The sequence below is a fragment of the Megalops cyprinoides genome, chromosome 2, assembly GCF_013368585.1.
Source record: "Megalops cyprinoides isolate fMegCyp1 chromosome 2, fMegCyp1.pri, whole genome shotgun sequence".
NCBI lineage: Eukaryota > Metazoa > Chordata > Actinopteri > Elopiformes > Megalopidae > Megalops > Megalops cyprinoides.
The window spans coordinates 44950027-44972262 of NC_050584.1; the positions used below are offsets into that span (position 1 = coordinate 44950027).

At 40.8% G+C, this 22236-nt stretch overlaps 1 protein-coding gene across 2 annotated transcripts; it reads left to right on the plus strand.

Moving 5' to 3' along the window:
- Window positions 1–479: 479 nt before the first annotated feature.
- ptbp1b (polypyrimidine tract binding protein 1b) lies at window positions 480–21225 on the plus strand. Of its 2 annotated transcripts, none has more exons than XM_036517998.1 (16): window positions 480–587; window positions 1890–1943; window positions 4239–4269; window positions 11373–11445; window positions 11534–11706; window positions 11842–11988; window positions 12798–12953; window positions 13110–13220; window positions 13420–13597; window positions 13706–13786; window positions 14037–14182; window positions 16016–16049; window positions 17415–17507; window positions 17754–17970; window positions 18051–18128; window positions 18265–21225. In XM_036517998.1, the coding sequence occupies exons 1-16, from the start codon at window positions 580–582 to the stop codon at window positions 18395–18397; spliced, it is 1713 nt and encodes a 570-aa protein (XP_036373891.1). In that variant the 5' UTR covers window positions 480–579; the 3' UTR covers window positions 18398–21225. The 2 variants fall into 2 exon arrangements, with proteins under 2 accessions (XP_036373891.1, XP_036373900.1); XM_036518007.1 differs by having other exon boundaries at window positions 4242–4269.
- The last annotated feature ends 1011 nt before the right edge of the window (window positions 21226–22236 follow it).

The following is a 22236-nucleotide window of genomic DNA, read 5'->3' on the forward strand; positions in this document are numbered from 1 at the left end:
GTCTAAAGTTGGCAACCATATTACAGGATGTAGGGGCATTAACTGGAGTACTTTAACACTGATCGTTTCTGATTTACTCACATTAAAAGAATGATAGTTTTTTTTTTTTTTGCTTTTGTGACTCTAGCGCCACAGATTCCACTAGTAAGGCTGTGACGAAAACATGTTTGAACACAGTTGCAGGACACTCCCACCACTCCAAATGTTCACACTGGAGACACGTTTTCCCTTGAGTTAGGCCTCGCCTAAAACAACACAAGAGATGAAACCGCCCCTGGCTTGATGGATAGGGTACCTAAACCAACCAACCCCTTCAAGTACGAAGGTGGACGGTATAATCGACACCTATTATGAACAATCAAACTTCATATGGAACTTTATGACCGCCCTCTGCGAGGGATTGCCGTCTTGTCCAACCAGGGTGCCCTTCTTTTTCTCGACGCCCACCTCTTTTCGGTGCTCCCCAGTCGCTGAGCTAATCAGAGTGCGTCTTGGTGTACTCCGCCATTTTGTAGGGGTATAAGAAAACTCGGCCAGACTGCACTTTCGCTGCTCTGACCTGTAGTTCTGTATTGTGCAATGGACGGGTAAGTAATAAAAATAAATTAAATTGGCTAATTATGTTTAAAACTATGACAAACTAAAAAATATACCACTGATCGTAAGGTGAATGACGTCTGTGTTCACTGAAAAAAAGTTTCAGCGAGGTATCTTAGCAAGCTAGCTAGCTAACAGTAGCTAATGGAAAAAGTGGACACTGACTAACATTAACATTTGCTATCTTGAAATATCCGTAATATATGCTGTGACACGGTTATCGTAGTAGCTGTGCTGGTTAATGACTGACTCAGACTGACTACTCAACGTTAAATAAAAATACTTGTAAAGTTATTAACGTTAGGTTACGTTAACGCTTTTTTGTGGTAGCGAGCTTGCTAGGCAGTTCTGAGAAGCAGCCACCTGTGGGATTCTCAAAGTTACACGAAAAGCAAGCTAAGTAGATACTACATTTCTGTTGCAGTTAACCTGCACAGTCATTTTGCTACCTAACGTTAGAGAGCAAATCGTGCAATAAGCAGCACTGAGCTAGCGTTGACAAGGTAGCTAGTTAATGTTTTGAAAATTGAGTCTCTTAAACATTGTGAATAGTAGCGAGTTAGGTCCAAGACAATTAGCTTGTTATCTGATGGTTTCATTGTGGCGAGCCACCTAGCTGTCTGAGGTTAACTTCACAGATTTATTTGCGTCTCTCTTCCCATCACTGTTATCTGTTTTGCTTACGTTACTTTAGCCACATAAATGGATATCTGAAGCATCGTTCTTGTTCTGTGTTATGAGAATGACACAACGCATCATCCTGAGTCAGTGCCATGTGTTCCTGGCTTTAAGTTAGTTGGCTAGGTGTGGCTCAAAGTAAATTATTGGACTAGTTTAGATATGTTTTTCTTTCACAGGCGACCGCTTTGATTAGTCTGTGGTGGCATAACTAACGCTACAGTCTTCATTCAGGTTGGCAGGCCAGTTAGGCTATCGCTTTGTGTATTGCAGGGTTCAGCGTTAGTTGAACCATGCAATTTAAGATTCCCTTACGAATTAAGTCCGAAAAAATCTAACCAGCAGACTTTTTAAAATGTTATGGTATGTGTTTGTCTACCGTGTTTCGTTTCAAAGAAACAAATTGCTGATTCAGGTCCTTGTTCATCTAGCTGTTTAACGGTTTTATTCATTCTTTGTGTGAACGTTGACGATTTCCATTTAAGTGGTAAAGCCAACATTATCGTTCATGTCTATGTCTGTTTAAGCAGTTATATTTTCACTGGCTCATAGGAAACTAGTTGTGTGTGGTGGAAATGTCTTATTTTAAATTGATCTCTCGCTTTTCCCAATAGCCGTCTAGAGACTGATTTGTATCCTATGGGATCCAGTTACACCACCGAAATAGAGTAAGTATAATTTTCTCTCTGTCTTATGAAGGCATGAACTCGAGGAATGATTTATCCCAAGTTATTGCAGTATTCATAGTAGAATATCCTCTTGCTACCCATTGTTACATTTTCTTTGCGCTGGCTTTGATGATGTTGGTTGGTTATTCCTATGATTGTGTTTTCTGTATTGTAATGGAAGCTGATAAAGTTGGGGCTGTTGCAGCACTTTTAAACTTGTAGTCAGAAAACTCTTTAAACATTGAGTGCAGCCCTGTAATGAATGTATAGGATGACTTGTGTATTTCTAGTTTGTTTGTAGGGTTGACTTCAGTCGGAAAATGTTTGGACAGTGGATACAAATGTGCATAAAGCAATCAACTGCATGTGACCCAACAAACAGAGACAGTTAAAATTTTAAATATAACCCCTGGATATACTGAAGTGTGTCTCACACTTAACCAGGGAGGGGATGAAATTATTCAAGTGAAATGTTTGACCATGTGATCACGAATTGATCATTTGAACCAGTATTGTCTCACCTCATCAGTACCTAGAGCTATTGCTATTGCTTTGGCTCCTCCAAAGAATTAACTTGTTCATAGCAGCCGTTCAGATTACTTGGCAGTTTCCTCGTGATACATTGGAAATGGGGAAGTGGAGAGAAGAAAGGGCTTCATAAGAATTTTGTCTTCAGTCTTCCACTGAATTTGTTTCATATTGTGTTGCTTTTAGTCAAACACAAAACCACAAGCGGTGCTGCATGATTTAGGACTTCTTGTTCTCGGTATACTCTGGGGATGTGGGTGTTTTTGTTTTTTTTTTTTTTGTTTCGTGTTTTGCCACGTTGATGTGTTAAAAAATGCATGCCTGTTCCACAGATTTTAAGATCAGGCAGATTCGTCGTGTGTGTAGCTAAGCCTCATGGTAAAGTGCATCAGTAATTATAGAAAAGTACTGCTTGCTTTTGGTGAATAAGTGCTTTATTCATTCATTGCTATTTTTCCACCAGGCATAGTAGCACCATGGGACGGACCTTATGTTCCATGAGGTTCTGGTGGATTATCTCCCTGCTGCTTGACTGCTTTGGGAGCATTGTAAATTGCGTGGAGTTGCTCTTGCAGTATGAGTGGAAAGGGGGGGGTGGGGGGTGGGGATTCTGGTTCAGAGTATCCTGCTAGGGGCCCATGAGAAACAGGATGTGGACAGGAGGTTAATCTGAACTGGAGTCAGCAGGGCAGAGTTCTGAAATGCTGCTCATATTTCATGGATGGAGTGGGACTGTGGGAAAGGGAACGTATTGTCGTTTACTTGACCCCTATCCCCCAAAATTGTGTGTATGCGTGTACACTTGGCTTTCGTCTGCAGTTTTAGCTAGTTGTTCTGGATTTGTTAGAGGTTGTTATATTTCCCCATGTTGCCGTGTTGCAGAGCAAGATCAAATGCATAGCTGAACTGTCAACATAGGTGTGATATTTAAATGTAACAATGGAAATTTTTAAGTATATCTCTTCCAGTAAAACCAGTCATTTTAAGGGCTTAAAACTGGTTTATTCTATTCATAATTGTGCTCAGTAAACTCTGCTTTGTTAAAGGTGTCAGTTCAGTGTGTAGACTTCTCCAGCATGTGCTTCACACCACCGTCACTGCTGTTGAGGTGGCAGTGGTCCAGATTTTCTCACTCCAGATGTCTTTTGGTGGAGAGTCATGTTTTCCGGAAAGGCTTCTTTGTATTGAATGTCAGTCCATTTAATATGTACACCATCCCTGCATTATGCAGGTTTTCTTAACCACATAGATAGCTAAAGCTGTTGATCAGTGGAAACGAATCGCAAAGCCTGTCTTCAGATGGTTAGCATAAAAGGAAGTGACTAAGTTGTTGAAAGCACTGTTTGTTCCATCTGATAACGTGACTAAGCTTTTTTTGGATTGATGCCTGGACTTGTCTTCCTTCCATTGTTTGCATTTTTTCATTGGATGCAGTGTGTGCATGTTGGAAAAAAGGTTGCTTGGTTCCAAAACTATCCAGTTATTCAGGCTGGCATCCAATTGAAGCATTATTGATCTTGCAAACATTCTAGACTTGTTTCCCAATTTGGATAAGGCACTAGTTGTAGATCTTTTACCTGTTCTCTTGATGCTTTGTATGGTATAGTCAACCCCAAATGAATCTCATACCAACTGTTTTCCCATTGGCGCAACTTTGTTTTCTGCAGCCCTTAATGATGTATCCCTTAACTTTTACCCAGAGCACAACTTGTCAATTAAAGTCTCATCTTTACTGATATCTAAATTCCTGTCTTCTTGTCTTCACAGCAGTGTCCACGATATTACAGTTGGTACAAAGGTAGGCACCTCTGTCTTTCTTTTCCTGCCTCTGCTCAGATGTTAGAAAAGGTGGTATGTGGTTTTGTACAAAGTTGTATTATAGGGAGCACTGGGCTGTATGAGGGTTTAGATTTGTAAATTGAAAGTGTTGTCATTATTGACATTACTGCTGCCCATAGTAGGATGATTGCTGCATGTCAGTATGTAAAACAAAATGACAGAATGTGTATGTTTTGTTGGCATCCTTGCATGTCAGCCACCAGCATTTGTTTTGACAGTATTTGAAGAAGTTTGCTACTTGTGATTAAACTTCTCAAACCTGTTAGGAAGCACTAACAAATTGCTGTTTGGTAGCAATGGAAAATGTTCTGTTCGCCAAGGCCACAGCCGTAACAGACATTTTGCTACCTAACTGGTTCCTTTGTTAGACCATCAGTCAAAGGGAATTTGTTGTTTAATCAGTGGCTTTTGAGAATGATTCAGCTTTTTAAAAGGAGTAAACACTTATGATCTACCAGTTTATCTTGAAATGGTTTGGATTTGATCAGAGTCAGTCTGTCTTGTTATATTCATCAGAATTTATGGATTAGAACACACAGACACAGACACACACACAGACAGATTAAATGACATTTCAGTTTTACAATATAATTGGTGTTTTGAAACATTTTTGGAAGGTGTTAGAATCAAAATTGACCTGGAAATTTTCAGTGATGTGGAAGTGTTTTAATTATTTGTATTACATTCAGCTTTCAGTAAATATTTCAATAAGTTGTAACAATCAAAGAATTGACCAAATCGGTGCAAAACATGCTTACTGGAATTTGATCCCATTGGATAAGATGATTATGCAGTGTTCCAAAATCTTGTAGCTGTTTTATTCTTATCATAATGAGGTTTTCTGAACAAGCTGGTACTGCCTGTCAAACATATGGCAGTGGTAAAGTGGTAGGTAAGATGCAGTGAATGTAAATACTTTGGTAACTTTGTGTAAAAAAAAAAAAAAAAAAAAAAAAAAAAAAAAAAATTTTTCCCCCCTTTGCTGTCTAAACTGTTTCATCTGGAGTGGTTAGAACATGGCTGTTGCTGTGGAAACCATAATTACAGGCTGGCTGGGCAGTGTGCCTGGAATGCTGTTGGTACATTCCTATCTCCCCAGCTCCCAGATTCCACCAAACCCCTTTCTCTTCATCTTTAAGGGCTTTGCACTTTGTCACAGGATGTAGCTGACAGGCTTGCACATGTAAGACTTGTACCACTGGATCATTCATTGCCATCTTAAGAGTGCCTATTCTTGTTACAACTGTCTCTCTTTTATGGTGCATAGATTTCATTTGTTAAAAAATGAGAACAAAAACTGAACATAATGTTGCTTGCCAGTTTAATGTCAGTTGCATAAACATTTCCAACAATAGTGTGTGTGTTTGGAGAGCCAGAGGTCGGGTTAACATAATGCATGTCTGAGTCAACAGAAATCTCTGGTCTCATTTTCACATTGGTTTCATAAGTATATGGTTGTGGTCGGTTTCAAATACAAATTCTCCGATCAAATGGCAAACCACCTTTTGCATCAGAGCAATCGCATTCTGCCCCTCTTTTCTCTTGTGGGAAGGGATTGAAAGCCCATGTTCCTGAAATGAATTCAGCAAAAACTGCGAGCTTTGCGCCTGTTGTCTTGAGAAGGAATTCTTGGTTGGTTCTGTGTTGCTCGATTTTCGTTTCACTTTGGAGAGCAGTGAAATATTTAAACAATCAACATCAGCCTGCAGGGTGTTGTGCTGGGCTGTACCGCACATTGTCTCAAACATTGAATAAGTGGTAAATGGATAGTCGAACACTCTGGTCTCTCCTCCTGTTTGCCCTTTTGATTTTAAGCAGTCTTTGTGGAGTTTCCTGCATTACATAAACAGTGCAAATGAGGTGTAAGGAAACCATGTCATGAACACTGGCCAAGATCTTATTCAGCTTCAGTTGTGTTTCATTCAGAAGTAAAAATATGTCAGAGCTACATCTGACAACATCAAATGTGATTCCAAACTATATTGGGTCACATCCTGAAATTTAGCTGCTTTTACAGTGTAGGTGCTTGGTATTAAAGATAGGGGGTTACTACATTTTTCAAAACATCAGCTCTTGCATTCCATAGTGTGTTTTTCAGAGATGATCGTATGTGGAATGCTGAAAGCCAGGCTGCCCTTAAACACACAGCACAAAGGAGGAGTCTTGTAGGTTTGTGTGGGAGAAGGCATAACGGGGACAAGTGTGTGAACACAAACTGTTAACTTCTAAACCACAAATCTTTAACAACTAAGGTTGGCTTAATACAGGGTGCTTGGTCTTATCTGCACAGGAAGAGCAGCAGTGCCGTGGAATGTCTGTTTTCCTTCCATCCCATGTTTGTTTCCGGTTCAGCCCAGGGGTGTCTATTTCCAACTAATTGCATGTTGTAGAGAACAGCCTTTAAAGCCATGAGGCTGTTTGCTGCTTATAAATGGCATTGGTTTAAAGTCGTCGGTAGTCATCAACGAAAACCATTTTGTGAATTTAACCATGAATGTGCTAATTAGAGGGACACGTTTATTTCTGGAGAATTTACTCATGAGGTTTTACTAATATAATCCTTTTTGCTGGTTTTCATTATTATGCTCGGCTTGTTTGGCCAGCTCTTGAGTTGAGTCAATTTTTTATTTTTTTTATTTTTTTTTTTTAATATTTTTTTTAAATATGTTTGTAGTTTAAAAATAAGCATATAGTCTTAAGTTTGTCCACTTGGATTTCAGTATAAGATCCTAGGGATTTTGTTTTACATATGGGCTGAAATAGTGTATATCTATATATATATATATATATATATATATATATATATATATATATATATATATATATATATATATATAATATTTTTGTTCTTTACATGCTGATGTCATTCAGGTTAGCTAGGTCCTTGAGCTATGAAGGTAAATTAGGCTATTCATTTTCAAATTATTTCTGATGCCACACTGTTGCTAAACTACTGTTGTACAAGATTAGGTGAGTAGTTTTAAGGGATTTACATTTTAAGCAGAGAAATCCGCTTTAACCAGCTAGGCTATTAATTTGAGATGCATTAACCAACTGCTTTAACCAGGTAACCATTATTTACATCCCTAGGGGATATGCTTAAAATGAGGACTAATGATTGTTTGGCCTACATTTGGTAGCGAGTACATATTAAAGTGCTAACCTGGTCTCATGCAAGAGACTAAATTAGGTGTATTCATATTCAGATTCACTCCCTGGCTCATTCCTAAGGGACTGTGTGAAATTGCTCATGCTTACTTTGTAGACCTGTGTACATCTCATACTGCGGAGCTCGAGCTCGTGTGCACGTAAGAGGCCTGATGAAATTCCCTGGCTCAGTGGCCTACTCCATTTCTTATTGTCGTCATTGTTGCTTTCTTTTTTGTCAGCTGCCCGTGTCTCTAAGGTGTCGGTCTCTCTTTGTCCCCATGTTGCCCCGCTGGTATTTGTTTCATTGCCCCTGGCTTTCATAAGCCTTTCATATTTCCATTATATTGATGTTTATGTTTTATGAAGGGAAGAAAAATTGCTAAGTTCTAGATTTTACTGAACTGGATATAATCAGGTTGCAGTGAATAATGCTGTTAAGTTGCACCAGCACAACCTTGCAGCTACTAAATGCTGGGTACTGTAGTTCAGGAAACAATGAATGGTGTAATTGTGTACGTAAGTTAAATTGTTGAACATCAGGTTTTAGACACCCCCCCACCCCCACTCCCACCCCCACCAAAAACATAGGCCTTTACTTGCTGCAGTTTTCATTTTGAAAGTGTACCAAATATAAGGCAAATTTAAATTTATAATGTTTTTAGAGGCATTTCAGGAAAATCTGAAATTATGTTAACTAAAAGATTTGTATGAATAAACACACTGGTTTAGTCAGGGACTGTGCTGGTTTATAGTTCTAACCAGGGACCAGTAATGTATAAGCCTAGGCTGCACTGCATTAGTATTTCAGGAGTAGTACTGGAGGATGTTTTGAACAACCTGACAGATATACTCTGGGTTGTGCAGCCCCCTGTCACGTGAAGAGTAGGGGGGCTGGGCACTAAATGAAAACGGCTGGTTGTTTACCTTACCACTGAGGATGGCCTCCCTCAAAAGCATTCCCTGATGATGGGAGAGACTGGTAACGTGATGAAGAGATGAATGGGACCTATTCATCGTATGCAAATCTGTTGCCCCCCCCCCCCCCCTTCTCTCAACACACATGTTCCTTTGCACTGTGTATCAGTCTGCTCTTCAGAGGGCTTATTTGAAGAGACAAGGCACGGGCCAGGGCAGGGATTTAGAGGAAACCATGTGAACTGAAAGGATACAACAGGAGCTGGGTGAAGTGGGCATGTTGACCATCTCCGCTGGATAATGCAGTGTGCACACACACTTTGTAAACATGAAGCTCAGTGCTGCTTGAAGTCATGCGCTGGGAGATTGATGTTTAAAGGGCCGGGCTTTTCCCTTACTGCGAGGAGGGCCGCTGGAAACTTGGAGCAAATCATTCAGCGCTAATGGGGGATTTTGCTAAATCAATATAGGAAAGTTGGGAGTTAGTAACTTGATCTCATTAGCAGAACCAATCCACTTTTAATGCACTTCAGTCTGATTCCCTCGTTATGAGTTCCGCATTAATGGTGTGCAAGTTGTAATCACATTTGTACATGCTGGGCAAACTGTATTTGGATCAGTTGTGTTGTATAGCTGGAGATGTGTTCACCTGGCCCTTAAAGGAAGAGATAGGATTGTGTATTCTGGCAGAGAATGCCGGGTGGGGTTAAATGCACCTGGAGCCTCAGAATAGAGTTTCCATGGTGAGGGAGTGACATTCACGGGTGCCATGGTAACTGCTCCGTTCCTGAAACGCATTGTCTTGTGGTGGTTTCGGCCTTTTCTTCTGTTCGTCTCACCTTTTTAAACCGTTTAACATAAGCCCTTCAACTTCTTTTCCTCACTCCATGTAAATTGATACTTATAGCCAGCACCATCTTATGAATAGACAGTCATATATATATATATCCTTGAAGTCAGTAGTGTATGAAATGGTATTTGTATGTATATACACACAAAGTTCTGCCTGCAAACAATGTTTCATTTAGGGCTGTTCACTGTCTTGGTGCTTTTGCTTTTTATACAGACAAATAGCCCAGTCATTCAAGGGCTTAACACTCAGCAGCCCTGTTCATTTGAAGTGGTTTATTAATAAAGTGGAGTAAGGCGGACTCTCCCTGCTCCAGAAGGGGACAGTCTGGGTGAGTGGCTGCAGCCTGCCTCGCAGTGAAGGACAGTTGTGTGAGGATATTATGGTCTGGGGACAAAGCAGGCTCTGTACGCCTTGCCCAGCCAGCTCTCTGCCTTTAAGTGTAAGGCAGTTGAACCACAGAAAGAGGCACTATGACTAAACCTCTTCCTAAATGTTTTTACACCCTCCCCTCTTCACGCTCACATGTGGTTTTCATTGGGTTCTGCACAATTGGAATTTTAAGCACACAGTATGGGGTACACATGGCGGGCCACCTCGGCGCTGATGGGCTGCTGAATTGACCATTTCCTCTTGGAAAGTTTCTTGCGCTGCTTGTCGCAGTTAAGGAGTTTGGACTGTAGATTAAACATTTCATTCCCTTGTTTTGTCTCCCATTTTGAGGTGACTATAAACTAGCTTTACCTCGGCTTTACCAGCTGTACCACATTTGGAGTTAGAAGAGAAGCGGAATTTACCATGCGTGCAAATGGTTATGCTAAATTTCAAACCTCTCATTCCAGGAACTGTGAAAAAGCCAGAGTGAGCTCAGTTTAAATGCCTAGATGATAAACACAGTCCTGTTTTCTCCTACTCAAATTCCTGACCTGCTAGCCCAAGATGACTGGTGTCCTCTAAGTTTGGAATCGATAGATTTTTTTTCCTATTGTAGAGAATCCAACCAAAATTAAAATGAGTACTTGTAAACAGTAACATTTTCCTGCCTAAAAGAATTACCCTAAAGGCTTTAACTTTACTATCTGAACAGTGTGGTAGTGAGGGGGAGAGTCGGGGGTGGGTATGGATGGTCACCAAGTTGGATTCTTCCCTCCCACTCATTCCCGCTGCCTGGTGACCCAGAAATTGATAGTTTCTTTTGAAGCTTCAGTTCTGCCCTGGAGCTGTAGGCCCTGCTAACGTGTGGGGTTATCTGTGACCCCTCTGGCTTGCTGCAGTGGAGATTTCGGGGGGGAGATGTTGTGGGCTGTCCCCTTTATAACCTTGCGAGGTTGGAAGTCTTCTCCCTGCCTCAGGGCTGTGGAAGTTTTAAAGCCTGCACCTACTTTAACTGCAGTACTGTAATACTTGCTCTAAACTGAGAAAGCGATCTCTTTGTAGTACAACAATGATAATGCCTGAATTACAATATGGTTGCAACAGTAGAAGACCTGTCTTGTTAGGTACTCCCACCTACCGATTGTTCTGGAATTGCGTGCAGATCGGAACGTTGTTAAATGGCTCTTTCCCAGTAATCCGAGCTGTTGGCTCTGGCAGTCTCTGCTGGGGAATGACCTCCTTCGCGTGGCATCATAGTCGCACTCTGGTGACTGAGCCGTGCTCAGCAAAGGGTGAAGGGAGCGGCTTTGGTGGGTCTTCTGTCGGCCTTAAAGTAGAGGGGTTGGACAAAACAAGGTGGTTACATTTCTGCACATCCTAATCAAGTGGCCTGTGATGACAGGAAATTTTAAATGAACAAACCCAAAATATGTGATTTGAAAGGGGGACATTTGTTCTGTAGGAAGAGAATTTGTCAAGCAGAGAATGCCCAATGTAATGCAGTGCTTCTGGTTTCATCTGACAGTAACATAACATTACATGACATTATTGGCATTTAGAAGACACTCTTATCCAGAGAGATTTGCATCGCAATAACTTGTCACAGGGTTCTGAATTTTGGGTTTCACAATAATGTGTTTCAGAAAAAACGTGTTGATGCATTTGGGTTCTGTTAGTACTTTTGGAAGTTTGGTTTATTTCAGTGTAATAGAATAAAATAGCAGAAACCCATTTGCAGTGTCTAAAGTTGCGTCATTTCTTCCTGTTTGCAGAGAGGATCTGACGAACTTTTTTCCTCTTGTGTCTCTAACGGACCCTATATCATGAGCAATTCATCTGGAGCAGGTTAGTCACCCTCCGTGCTGCTCCTTACTTTTTTATAATTCTTGTGAAAGAGAAAGTGTGTTCAGAATCACGTGTTCTCTTCCCATAGCGAATGGCAATGACAGCAAGAAATTCAAAGGCGACATCAGGAGTCCTGGCATTCCGTCCCGTGTCATACATGTGCGCAAGCTCCCCAATGACATCAATGAAGCCGAGGTGATCTCTCTGGGACTTCCCTTTGGTAAAGTCACCAACCTGCTCATGCTGAAAGGAAAGAACCAGGTATTCTAAATACCACCTGTCACCCACCTTTTCACATTTTATATATCCTGCTGAAGACATTACTGGGCTTCCAGAGACCTTTGTATTTGCTCATTTTACCCCGGCACTTTACAGTAACCCGCACCTTCTGTTTAGGCCTTCATTGAGATGAACACAGAGGAGGCTGCACAGACCATGGTCAGCTACTACTCCTCTGTCACCCCTGTCATCAGGAATCACCCCATATTCATGCAGTTTTCCAATCACAAGGAGCTGAAGACAGACAATTCACCCAATCAGGTGGTAAGTTCCACAAATGCTAGGGACGGCACAAATGAAGACATTCACACGGGGTCAAGTTATTGGTGTTAATTTGATAAGCTCTGCTTTGTTCTGTTGCTATTGTGTAAATTGGTTTAAATTTCTGTCCCACCTGTTAGAGCCCTTAACAGTGGCCGCTAGGGCATTGGACAGGTCTCCCTTTCCTTACCTTTTGTGAAATGCTGAGGAGTACATATGTCAATGGCCTGGACCTGAGTGCCTTTCAGTAGAATGTGTGGAGTGCCCCCCCCCCCCCCCTCCCCCCAGTTTGGGAAGCTGCAAGAAAACCACAGCTGCACAGTGTATTCTCCCCCGCAGTCTTTGGGCTGATTACAAAGTAGAAACTCATTTTGACCTGACCGGTTAATCTAAATATTATTCAAAGTAGAGATAACATTCCACATTCCAAGATGTTTGTGTTTGTGCAGTGGTGCAACACTCACTCTCATGAAATGTTCACCCTGAGCTCTTCTTGCCAGGTGTTCAAAAATTTATGTGGAAGCCAAGATTTAAAAAAGCAAGGTTTAACTGTTAATGGTTGCAGTGCCTTTACCCTGATATATATTTATTTTGGACAGTGGACATTTTGGACATGTTGTGTCTGCACAACATGTGTCAGTGTATTGGTGTGAACCAGTTTGTTCTGAATGTTTGGTGTTGTCTGGCTGCCAGCAATGGCATACAAATGAGCAGCAGCACAGCCACGAGGGAATCATGGTTTCCTGGTGGTTTATTTTGGGCCTGCTCAGTCTCATTGTTTGATTAAGCACCGTGCCCTCTCTCATCCCCAGAGGGCCCAGGCAGCTCTGCAGGCAGTGAATGCTGTTCAGACGGGCAGCATGTCCATGGCCAGTGTGGACGCCTCTGGCATGGGCAGCCACAGTCCGGTGCTGCGCATCATTGTGGAGAACCTCTTCTACCCTGTCACTCTGGATGTCTTACACCAGGTACCTTACACCAGCCTTGAAGCTGTGATCTTTGGTCTGGTCATTCAGACTTTATGCATTTGTGAGACCTGCTCGATTTCATTAATGGCAGAAAATACCAGTATTCTTTAGGGGGCTTGTAGAGAACTTCTCTTACAGCATGGGTTTCTTTCACAGATCTTTTCCAAGTTTGGCACAGTGTTGAAGATCATTACTTTTACCAAAAACAACCAATTCCAAGCCCTGCTCCAGTACGCAGATGGCCTGACTGCCCAACATGCTAAACTGGTGAGTAGCGCCCTCTGCCTGTTTCAAGGATGTATTACAATAGCCATTTGACTTGTGCATGTTATCATAACTTTTGTCCAGTCTGTAGCATTGGTCCAGGAGTTGTCTGACTGAAAAGGAATGAGAATGGTACAGGGTAGGGGACTTTGCAGTCACCCTAAATTCCCCTTGCGTGATACTGGTCTAATTCTCCACACAGACTCTCGATGGGCAAAACATCTACAATGCCTGCTGCACCCTGCGTATCAACTTCTCTAAACTGACCAGTTTGAATGTGAAATACAACAATGACAAGAGCCGCGACTACACTCGACCTGACCTGCCCACTGGAGACAGTCAGCCCTCCATCGACCACCAGGCTATGGCGGCTGCCTTCGGTGAGATACTGCCTTGGCCTTGAGCATTTTCAAGCAGATGTGGTCCCTCAGGAGTTAACGAGTCTGTCTCTGCTGCCTGTACCTACTGAACTTTGTTCTCTCCTTCAGGGGCTCCTGGTATAATCTCAGCCACCCCATATGCAGGAGCTCACGGGTTCCCTCCAGCCTTTGCCATTCAACAGGCTGCAGGTCAGTGAATTAAAGACCTGGTGCTGAAGGTGTGATAATTACTGATAGGATGCATTCTGTTGAACTTGATGAAATCTCAAATGCCAGCTGCCTCAAAGTACAAAACTTCAAAAGGGAGCTGTTTAGCTTTGCATTAATATGCTGTGAGATTAGAGAGTTTAATCAAACTGTTGAATTTGATTGTATTTGAATAACATTTTAAAAACATTCACTTCTGTAAATGCACGCAACTTTGAAACGTGTCCCTCAGGTCTGTCGATGCCTGGTGTCCCAGGAGCTCTGGCCTCCCTGGCCATCCCTGGTGCAGCAGCTGCCGCTGCTGCTGCTGGGCGGCTTGGCTTCACTGGCCTCACCGGGGGCCACTGTGTCTTGCTGGTCAGCAATTTAAACCCAGAGGTTGGTACCATTCAACATCTCGCTAGCTGTGATGGTCTTACACCAATACGTAAAAAAAGGGGAAAAAATGGCTAGTACGTCGCAAAATTGTAAGGGCTATTACACTGGAGGCAGGATTGAAAGGCTTGGCTTGCTTTAGGACTGAAAAGTTGTTTGTGGTGGTATTGAGGCTGTCTACAGTTTAAGACCAAAGGCAGGTGAATCCACTTCTGTTTTGAGTCCTGGTATTTAAACCCTCCTTTTAAAGCTTGCCATGACTATGGTTTATGTAGAAGCATTGCTAGTTCTGCCTCCTCCCATTCCCCGTCGCAGCTCCTCTGAGAACTCATTTTTGTTCAGTCCAGCTTTTGTGGCCTCTCAGGTTTTCCTTTGAGTACATTTTTCCTCACTCCCTGTCCTCCTCCACCTTAAGTGTTGCACCACTCCTTTTTCCAATTTCTCGAGGCATGGTTTCACCAAGCTTTAGACATCCTTGTACACATACCTGTACTTGAAAAGGAGCTCAAGATCTTTTGTACACAGGGGGTACATTACAGACACATAAATCAATCATTGCAACGAACCCTAATTCTACAGTGGTCTCATCTCTGGAGATCTTATTGGAACAGTTGCGCTGCTCAAAAACTTTCATTTTCAAAAGGAGGCACTAATTTATAACATGCCCTTTTTTATGTTCCACTTGTATATGCACATTGCACTTTAAATCCTTGTATATGCAAGTAAGAATCCCTTGTGAAATGCAGACTAATTTTTTACATTTCAGTTGGGCAAATTCAGTTGCCCATTGTTATTTCAGCCACACGCCATTTGTATCATGGTCCCAGCCACTCCTCTAATTATTGCAGTTTGATGATAAATGTAACCAAACAGGAGTCCTAGTGATCCAGCTGTGTTCTTTTACTAGAATTCATACCAAGAAATAACTGACATTACTGCAACTAATTAATGCTTTTTATTAAATCTCATTCATTTAGAGCCTTCACGCTTCAGTTTTAGAGACAATATTACTTTTATATTTTCCCCATGTGCTCACAATAAAATCCATTGAGCCTGGTTTTCATGCTTCTACATAGCTAGTTCAGTGTACATGAATCGTGCAATTGTTATGATCCTAGTCGTACTGTTAAAGCTTCAAAGACATGCATTTCAGATTTTCTTAAAATTATTTAGGTCTTGAAATTTCATCTTAATTGTTAAATTCAACTGATTTCCTTAAATATAGTACTCACAATATCATAAAAGAAAATATTGTCTCAGCCTTTTCTGTGTATCATGTTTAAACCTTTTCTCCCTTTAGTGTTCTTCTAGGTTGAAAAAATCATTACCATTTATAATGCTTAAACCATTTAATATCAGAAACTCTACAGAATGGAACACTACATATTTCTTTGTGTATACTGACCTTGTTTTTTACCTCCTTTTTTTCTTGTTTCTCTCCCTCCCCATTCCCCCTCTCCCCTTCTTTTTTTGTTTTAATACCTTGACCTGGATCCTCTTTTGCCAACTGATTGCACGCCCCATGTACTCCCCTCCCATCTGCCTCCTATGTACAATTACACAACACCAATGTATAACTACAAACATCACAAAAATGTGCACACACATACGCACACGCATACACAAAAATAACAAACATACCATGCCCACTCCTCCCTTCCCCCCACCCTCCACCTTCTACTTCAAAATATTAACCATCTTCATGATCCGACCACCGTTTTTCGCCATTCCCCGTGGAACTGCCTCGCTGTGGATATGTTGAACCTCCACTCTCCTGCCTCCGATCTTTTCCTGTCCCTTCCTCCCTCCGCTGCCTTCCTCTGCTGTCTTATAAAGAGAGTTACGCCCCAATGCCTCTTTATTCTTTTCGGTATGTTATCATTAGCATCTTCTTTTTATTACTTGTTTGTTCAATTTATATAAGACAATTTGTTACAAACTGACGAGTGCTTCTTTGGGTTTCTCTTGTTTTGCCTGTTGATTTGAAAGAAATGGGGCAAAAAGCTGCAGCATTTTCATTGCTTATTTGTATTTAAGTTGGAGGAGGGGGTATTCATTGTCCCAGTTGATCAGTACTTTCAGGGAATAAGTAGTATAACAGCATTTTTCCTCCTATTTACTTCATTTAGCCAGCAAAAGGAGCTTTGAGTCTGTTCCTTTCTTTCCCCCAAAGGCATAATTGTTAGAAAGGAAATTTGGATCTAAACTGTCTAGTGTACCTATGCTGTCACGCTCTGATGATCAAACTGATTCTTTTCATTCATTTATAAGAATCCACCCTAGTATTGCACTGTCTCCTTTGGTGTAATTTTCCCATTTTGATTTATTTTCCTGGATGAGATGCTGTATCTTTTTGCCTTTTAAGTTTGATTTTGATATTTCCATTGTGTAATTGTCTTGTTTAGTCCTGAATGTATGAAATCAAAATTGCATGTTTGATGGTTTTGCATGCCTCTGCTGTAGGGTTTAACATTCAGAGTTGCTTTTGGTTTGTAGTCAAGACTTCCATTTTGTGTGTACAGTGTAATCAGGCAAATCAGCCATTTCATACTCTTTCTGATTCTTTTCTTGTACAAATGCTTTTAGCCATGCCGCTTTCTTCCCATCAGCCATGATTAGCCCCTTGCCCCCTTAAAATATTGCAGCCTCAACTGTATCTGAGAGGGAATGTGCCAATTTGGTAGCTCACAAAAAGCCTTTTATTCCTCTTCGATAAGATGCTAAAGTACCCTGTCTTTTCTTTGCCTTCCCTCTCATATCGCACTGAATTTTTGCAGTACCACAACCTTTATTTCTGTAATCCAGATTTCATAAAATAGAAATGTTGGGTTACATGAACAACTGTTGGGGTTTATTTAGGATTTTATGAAATTATATATATGGGGTAGTTATTATATGCTAGTGAAATCAACTCTTCTGCCTTCTGTAATGCTGTATAGTGACAACTCTCAGCTCGTGTTCAGATATTGGTAGTGGATTATGCTGTCAAGTTTCATGCTTTCCATGAGTTTGACCCATTGATGGGCAGTTGCAGCATTACGGTGTCTGTATGAGTGCAGTAGCTGGATTAGGAACAAAACGTAATGCCTGTACCAGCTTCCCCATGTTTTTGATGGCAGTCCATTCGGTTTATAAGCTTGCCTGGATATTTGTAATCAGAATGTGCTACAGTATGAAATCTGTCAGTTTCTCACCGTTTCCCCCATACCCCCCCCCCTTCCCACACTCTGTCAAGGTGTATATGGTGATGTCATGAGGGTGAAAATCTTGTTCAACAAGAAGGAAAATGCTCTGGTACAGATGGCAGATGGAACGCAGGCCCAGTTAGGTAAGTATTGTAAGAATTTGAACTGAGTAAAGGCTAATGAAAAATGTGACAATTCATGCTTTAGTGCTTTTTAAAAATGTTTTTTTTTTTATTTTATTTAAAGCCTTGTCTTAAGTGAATGTGAATTGGCATTCTTCCCCTTAAACTTAACAGATGAACTCATTGTGGCTCATTGATTTGAAGAAAGTAGAAGTCAAACCGTGATCACTCATACCTAAGTGTTGATTATACTGTCTGTTGCCTTAGCTATGAGCCATTTGAACGGGCAGAAGTTGCATGGGAAGGCTATCCGTGTCACACTGTCCAAACACACGAACGTGCAGCTTCCCCGAGAGGGTCAGGAAGACCAAGGCCTGACTAAGGACTTCAGCAACTCGCCCCTGCACCGCTTTAAGAAGCCTGGCTCAAAAAACTACCAGAACATCTTCCCTCCTTCAGCAACACTCCACCTCTCCAACATCCCGTGAGTTTAACTGTTTCTGCAGGCCTTCAAGTGTTCTATTGTTTCTGATTAGGTATATAACATTTTTTTTATGCTTTCAGACCATCTGTGGTTGAAGATGACCTCAAGATGCTGTTTGCAAGCTCTGGTGCCTTGGTCAAGGCCTTCAAATTCTTCCAGTTAGTTTTCTTATTCCTCTTCTCATTTTGTGTGATTTGACCATTACATTTGCCTGCCACTTTCTTCAGACATTTTACAAACAATTTCACTTGAATTGTGTGACATAATAAATTGATCATTGTTACCACTCTTCAGGAAAGATCGCAAGATGGCGCTGATCCAGATGGGCTCAGTGGAGGAGGCGATCCAGTCGCTGATCGAATTCCACAATCACGACCTTGGCGAGAACCACCATCTGAGGGTTTCCTTCTCCAAGTCTACTATTTAAGAGAGCAGGAGTCCAGATTGGGGTAGTACCTTTGGAGAAGGGCTCTGAGATGGGATGTCACTTTAGACTTCAGTTATTACAGTCTTGTGGAAGGAACTCTTGAAAGTTTGGAAGAAATTCATCCACAAGACTCACTTCCATCATTCCTTTGTTAAATATTTATGTGTATACATAGATCTATATATGAGATTCCTTTTTTTTTTGAACCAGTAGACCATAGAAGATAAAACATGCAGACCAACTTTATCTGGGCTTTTAAGCATTCATCCCCCCCCCCCCTTCCTTCTTTCCATTTTGAAATGATATAGATCCCATATTTTTGCATAAGATTTGGTGGTCTTAAAGCTCTAGATATTGAAGTAGTTTACACTTGCGGTCTCCAGGATTCCCACTCTGGAGATGGCTGGGGTTGCACATGTCATGCCTTTCATTTCATTCATTTGATATTACATTTGCCGTTGGGGACTCATACCACTAGGTGTTGAGGTCTTTCTATTTTGAATGTCTGCCTCTACAGTACCCTGTGCCTTACCCTCTGCCTCTACACTTACTGCTCATTTCATTTCCAAATAATTGCACTGGTGTTTTGATCAAAACTCTCTTTTATGACTCTCATTCAAAATTTAAACTCATATTTGCAAATCCTCTGTATAGTGTATTTCGATGAATATCTGTTCTGCTCATTGGAAATAATGGTGCAGGTTTTAACATCCTGATGTCATATCAGTGAGGGCATTTTTGTAAAGTCCAGCATTCAAAGCCCTTTCAAGAAGTATATGAAATGTAGCTGGTGTTTTGTCAGCCTTCTAAGAATCAAATTCAATGTTCATTTGGTTACTTTGGACCATTCACTGTCCCCGCTGCATTATTTAGCCTTATATATTTAAAAAAAAACCTTATAGTGGGACTTATACTCCTATATCTTATTTACTATATCTATATATAGATGTAGGACATTTTCATTCCATTTTTTTAAATTTATGCAATCATTTTGTACAAATTCTATATTGAGTATCTGTATCAGTCTTATACTGTAGCTCCTAGTTGGTAGGTCTCTTTGGGTCAGTGGTTGCCTTTCTATCACTGCCTTTGTTAAAAAGTCCTGTATATTGCTCAGAGACTTCAGTTGCATATGTTGGTTATTATGTCTTATTTTTATGTGTTTGTGTGGCCTGTCTTAATTTCCTGTTATTGCTCATACAGTTTTTATGCCTGTATCACTTATGATGATGTTCAGCTCAAAACCAAATATGGCTCTTTGCAAGCACTACAACCAGTAGACGGAAACCATTTCCACTTGCATTTAAATTACCCAGAATCTCACCCCTCATTTTGTAAAGGATGATTTGGAGTGGAAGTAGCATTACAGACACCTAAGAATTGCATAGATATTTGCAAGTAATGCATACCCTGTTATTCAATTAAGGATGATGTACACAAAAGATAATTGACATGATGAGTTTGGAGCTTGCAGGGGGCTATAATTTAGTCAGCACAGCTCAAAACTACTGCACCTTTCAGTTCAGTTCCCAACAGCTGCGATAGTCCTTTTTTATGTAGCTCTATTTATATATTGGATAAGTGCCTCCGAGTGCTTAGCCATCCCTGTTTTTGTGCAATGCAAATACCCAGTACTTTAATGTCCAGAGACCCTCATGTCTCATACTTATTTGTGTGTACATGCTCAAAATCTGAGCCTCTGTCCCAAGTTTGCTTTTTAAAGTGCCCTTTACATGTTTGCCCAGCAAGTGGAAGAACCTGGTAAATGGTGCTTGTGACAGTGGGGGAAAAAGCCTTGGTGAATCTGCATGCTGTGGTTGATTTGGGTCTTATACCATGTTAATCATTTGGATGCCACTGTGAATTTTCAGCTAGTCTTAATTCAGAGACATTCCTTTTGTGTAGGTTTTTTTTCTGCGAAAAGTGAGATGCTACCTTTTGGATTTTGTATGTTAATTCAACAAAATGTATCCCTTTCTATACCTGAGAAAGTACAAACTTCTATCTTGGTCTCATAAGTTGTAGGTCTGGTGCAAAGCAATAACTTGTTTCAAACTCTTCAGGGTAATGACAATATGTCTAGGACCAAAGTGTTTTCCCCCATATTCCCTCAGTTTTATATTTAGCTTTGATTTATCACTTGTTTCATTTAATGTACCCAAGTGTAGAGCCTGGTTATTTTCATATAGCATCAAAAAGTCCATATTGGTCCAAGGCCTTATATAAATTTATGGTCTTGGACCATGTCAGAGCAGCTTTCCTTACAGTTGTCAGAAACATACCACTTGTATGTAATCCAATGCTGGAACTGGATGGTGTATAAGATAAAGTAAGCATAGAAGAGGAGAATCATATGGCATACAAAAAGTTGTTACAGGAGTTTCTAGATACCTGTTGCTTGCAACTCCATGATTGTATATTAGATATTTTTAAGGAGGTAACTGTCAGTGTACCCAAACCAGGCAAGAAATGTAATCTCCTAAATTATGGAGCCTTGCACATGTTTGCACAGCAGTGAAAGACTCATTACAGCCTCAGATAAAATATGGTATCCCCTGTTTCCAGCTGTTAAGATTTTTTTAAAGGGGAGGGATGGGATGGGTAGTATCAGGGCATGGGGGAAAAGGTGTAAATATTCAAGCTTTTTATACCACAAATGGTAATTGGGAAGCAATACAAGTTTTATATCTATCAAACAAATGTATATTTTGATTACAGCTACAACTAAGGTTTTTCAGACCATTATGGAGCCGTTAAAGTTTGTATTACAAGACAAAAGGAATTAAACATATTTTCTAACAAAACGTGTATCTTTCTGTAATGTTCCCTCCCCCTAAACGTATTGTCTTAGTAATGACTGATGCATCTGGATCTTGTGCCTTCAATAAATCTTTCATTTATTCCTGCTTTCATCTTGTCTATTTATTTCTCCTTTCTTGTGTGTGTGTTGCTGCCTTCTCTAATTTCTGGCTTGTTGCTCCCTTTGTCCATTTGTATGTACACCTTTTCTCCTCACCTTGGCCCTCCTCATGGGATCTTTGCTTATTTTCACTCAGGATGCTCCATTTATTTCTGTTCATTCCAGGGTTCACTTTTAAAATGCCTTATTGCACTTGAGGTGATGATCCCTTTGCTCAGCTATACTGTTCAGTCTGTTTTGATAATACTTTCAAATTGCAGTCACTTGCATATTATTGCCATTAATTCTTGTAGTCTCTGACCTTAATTACATGTTTAGGGAGGTGTTATACAAGGATTTGAAAATGATGGCCGAGGACCAGCAGTTTAGATGTAAAGATGCCATTTTCAGACTAAAAGAGATCAATGGCAACTGTTTTCAGGTAAACCAAGTATCATTTTCAAATTTAGTTTGACTTCAATACAACACATCATAGATGTTAAGAACTGGCAAGCTGCTATCGTTTTGTACATTACATTACATAACATTACATTCATTTAACATGCTCTTCTCCAGAGCAAGTTCCAGCACTTGTAGCTGTTCCCCAGTATGAAAAAAAAAATAAAATTAGTAATATCTGATTTTTTTTCATGCCTTCCCAGAACGGTTGACTGTTATTTGATCTCCTCTGTTCAAAATTACACAAGATCTGAGTGTCCACACTTGAATTGTGTTCTGCAGCTGGACTTGATCCACAACTCTTGGCGTTGTGAAGTACTGTGGAGCCTCTTAGAGCAGAAACCATTACCGCTAGCCTTCCTATGCAGAGCCTAAGCTCACTGGAGCCGAGTTTAGTTAGTATTGTAATGGTAGATGGCCAGGGAGAGTACTTCCTTGGTAGCTGCCCTCTCTCAGGTGCTGTAAACATAATGCCCACGTG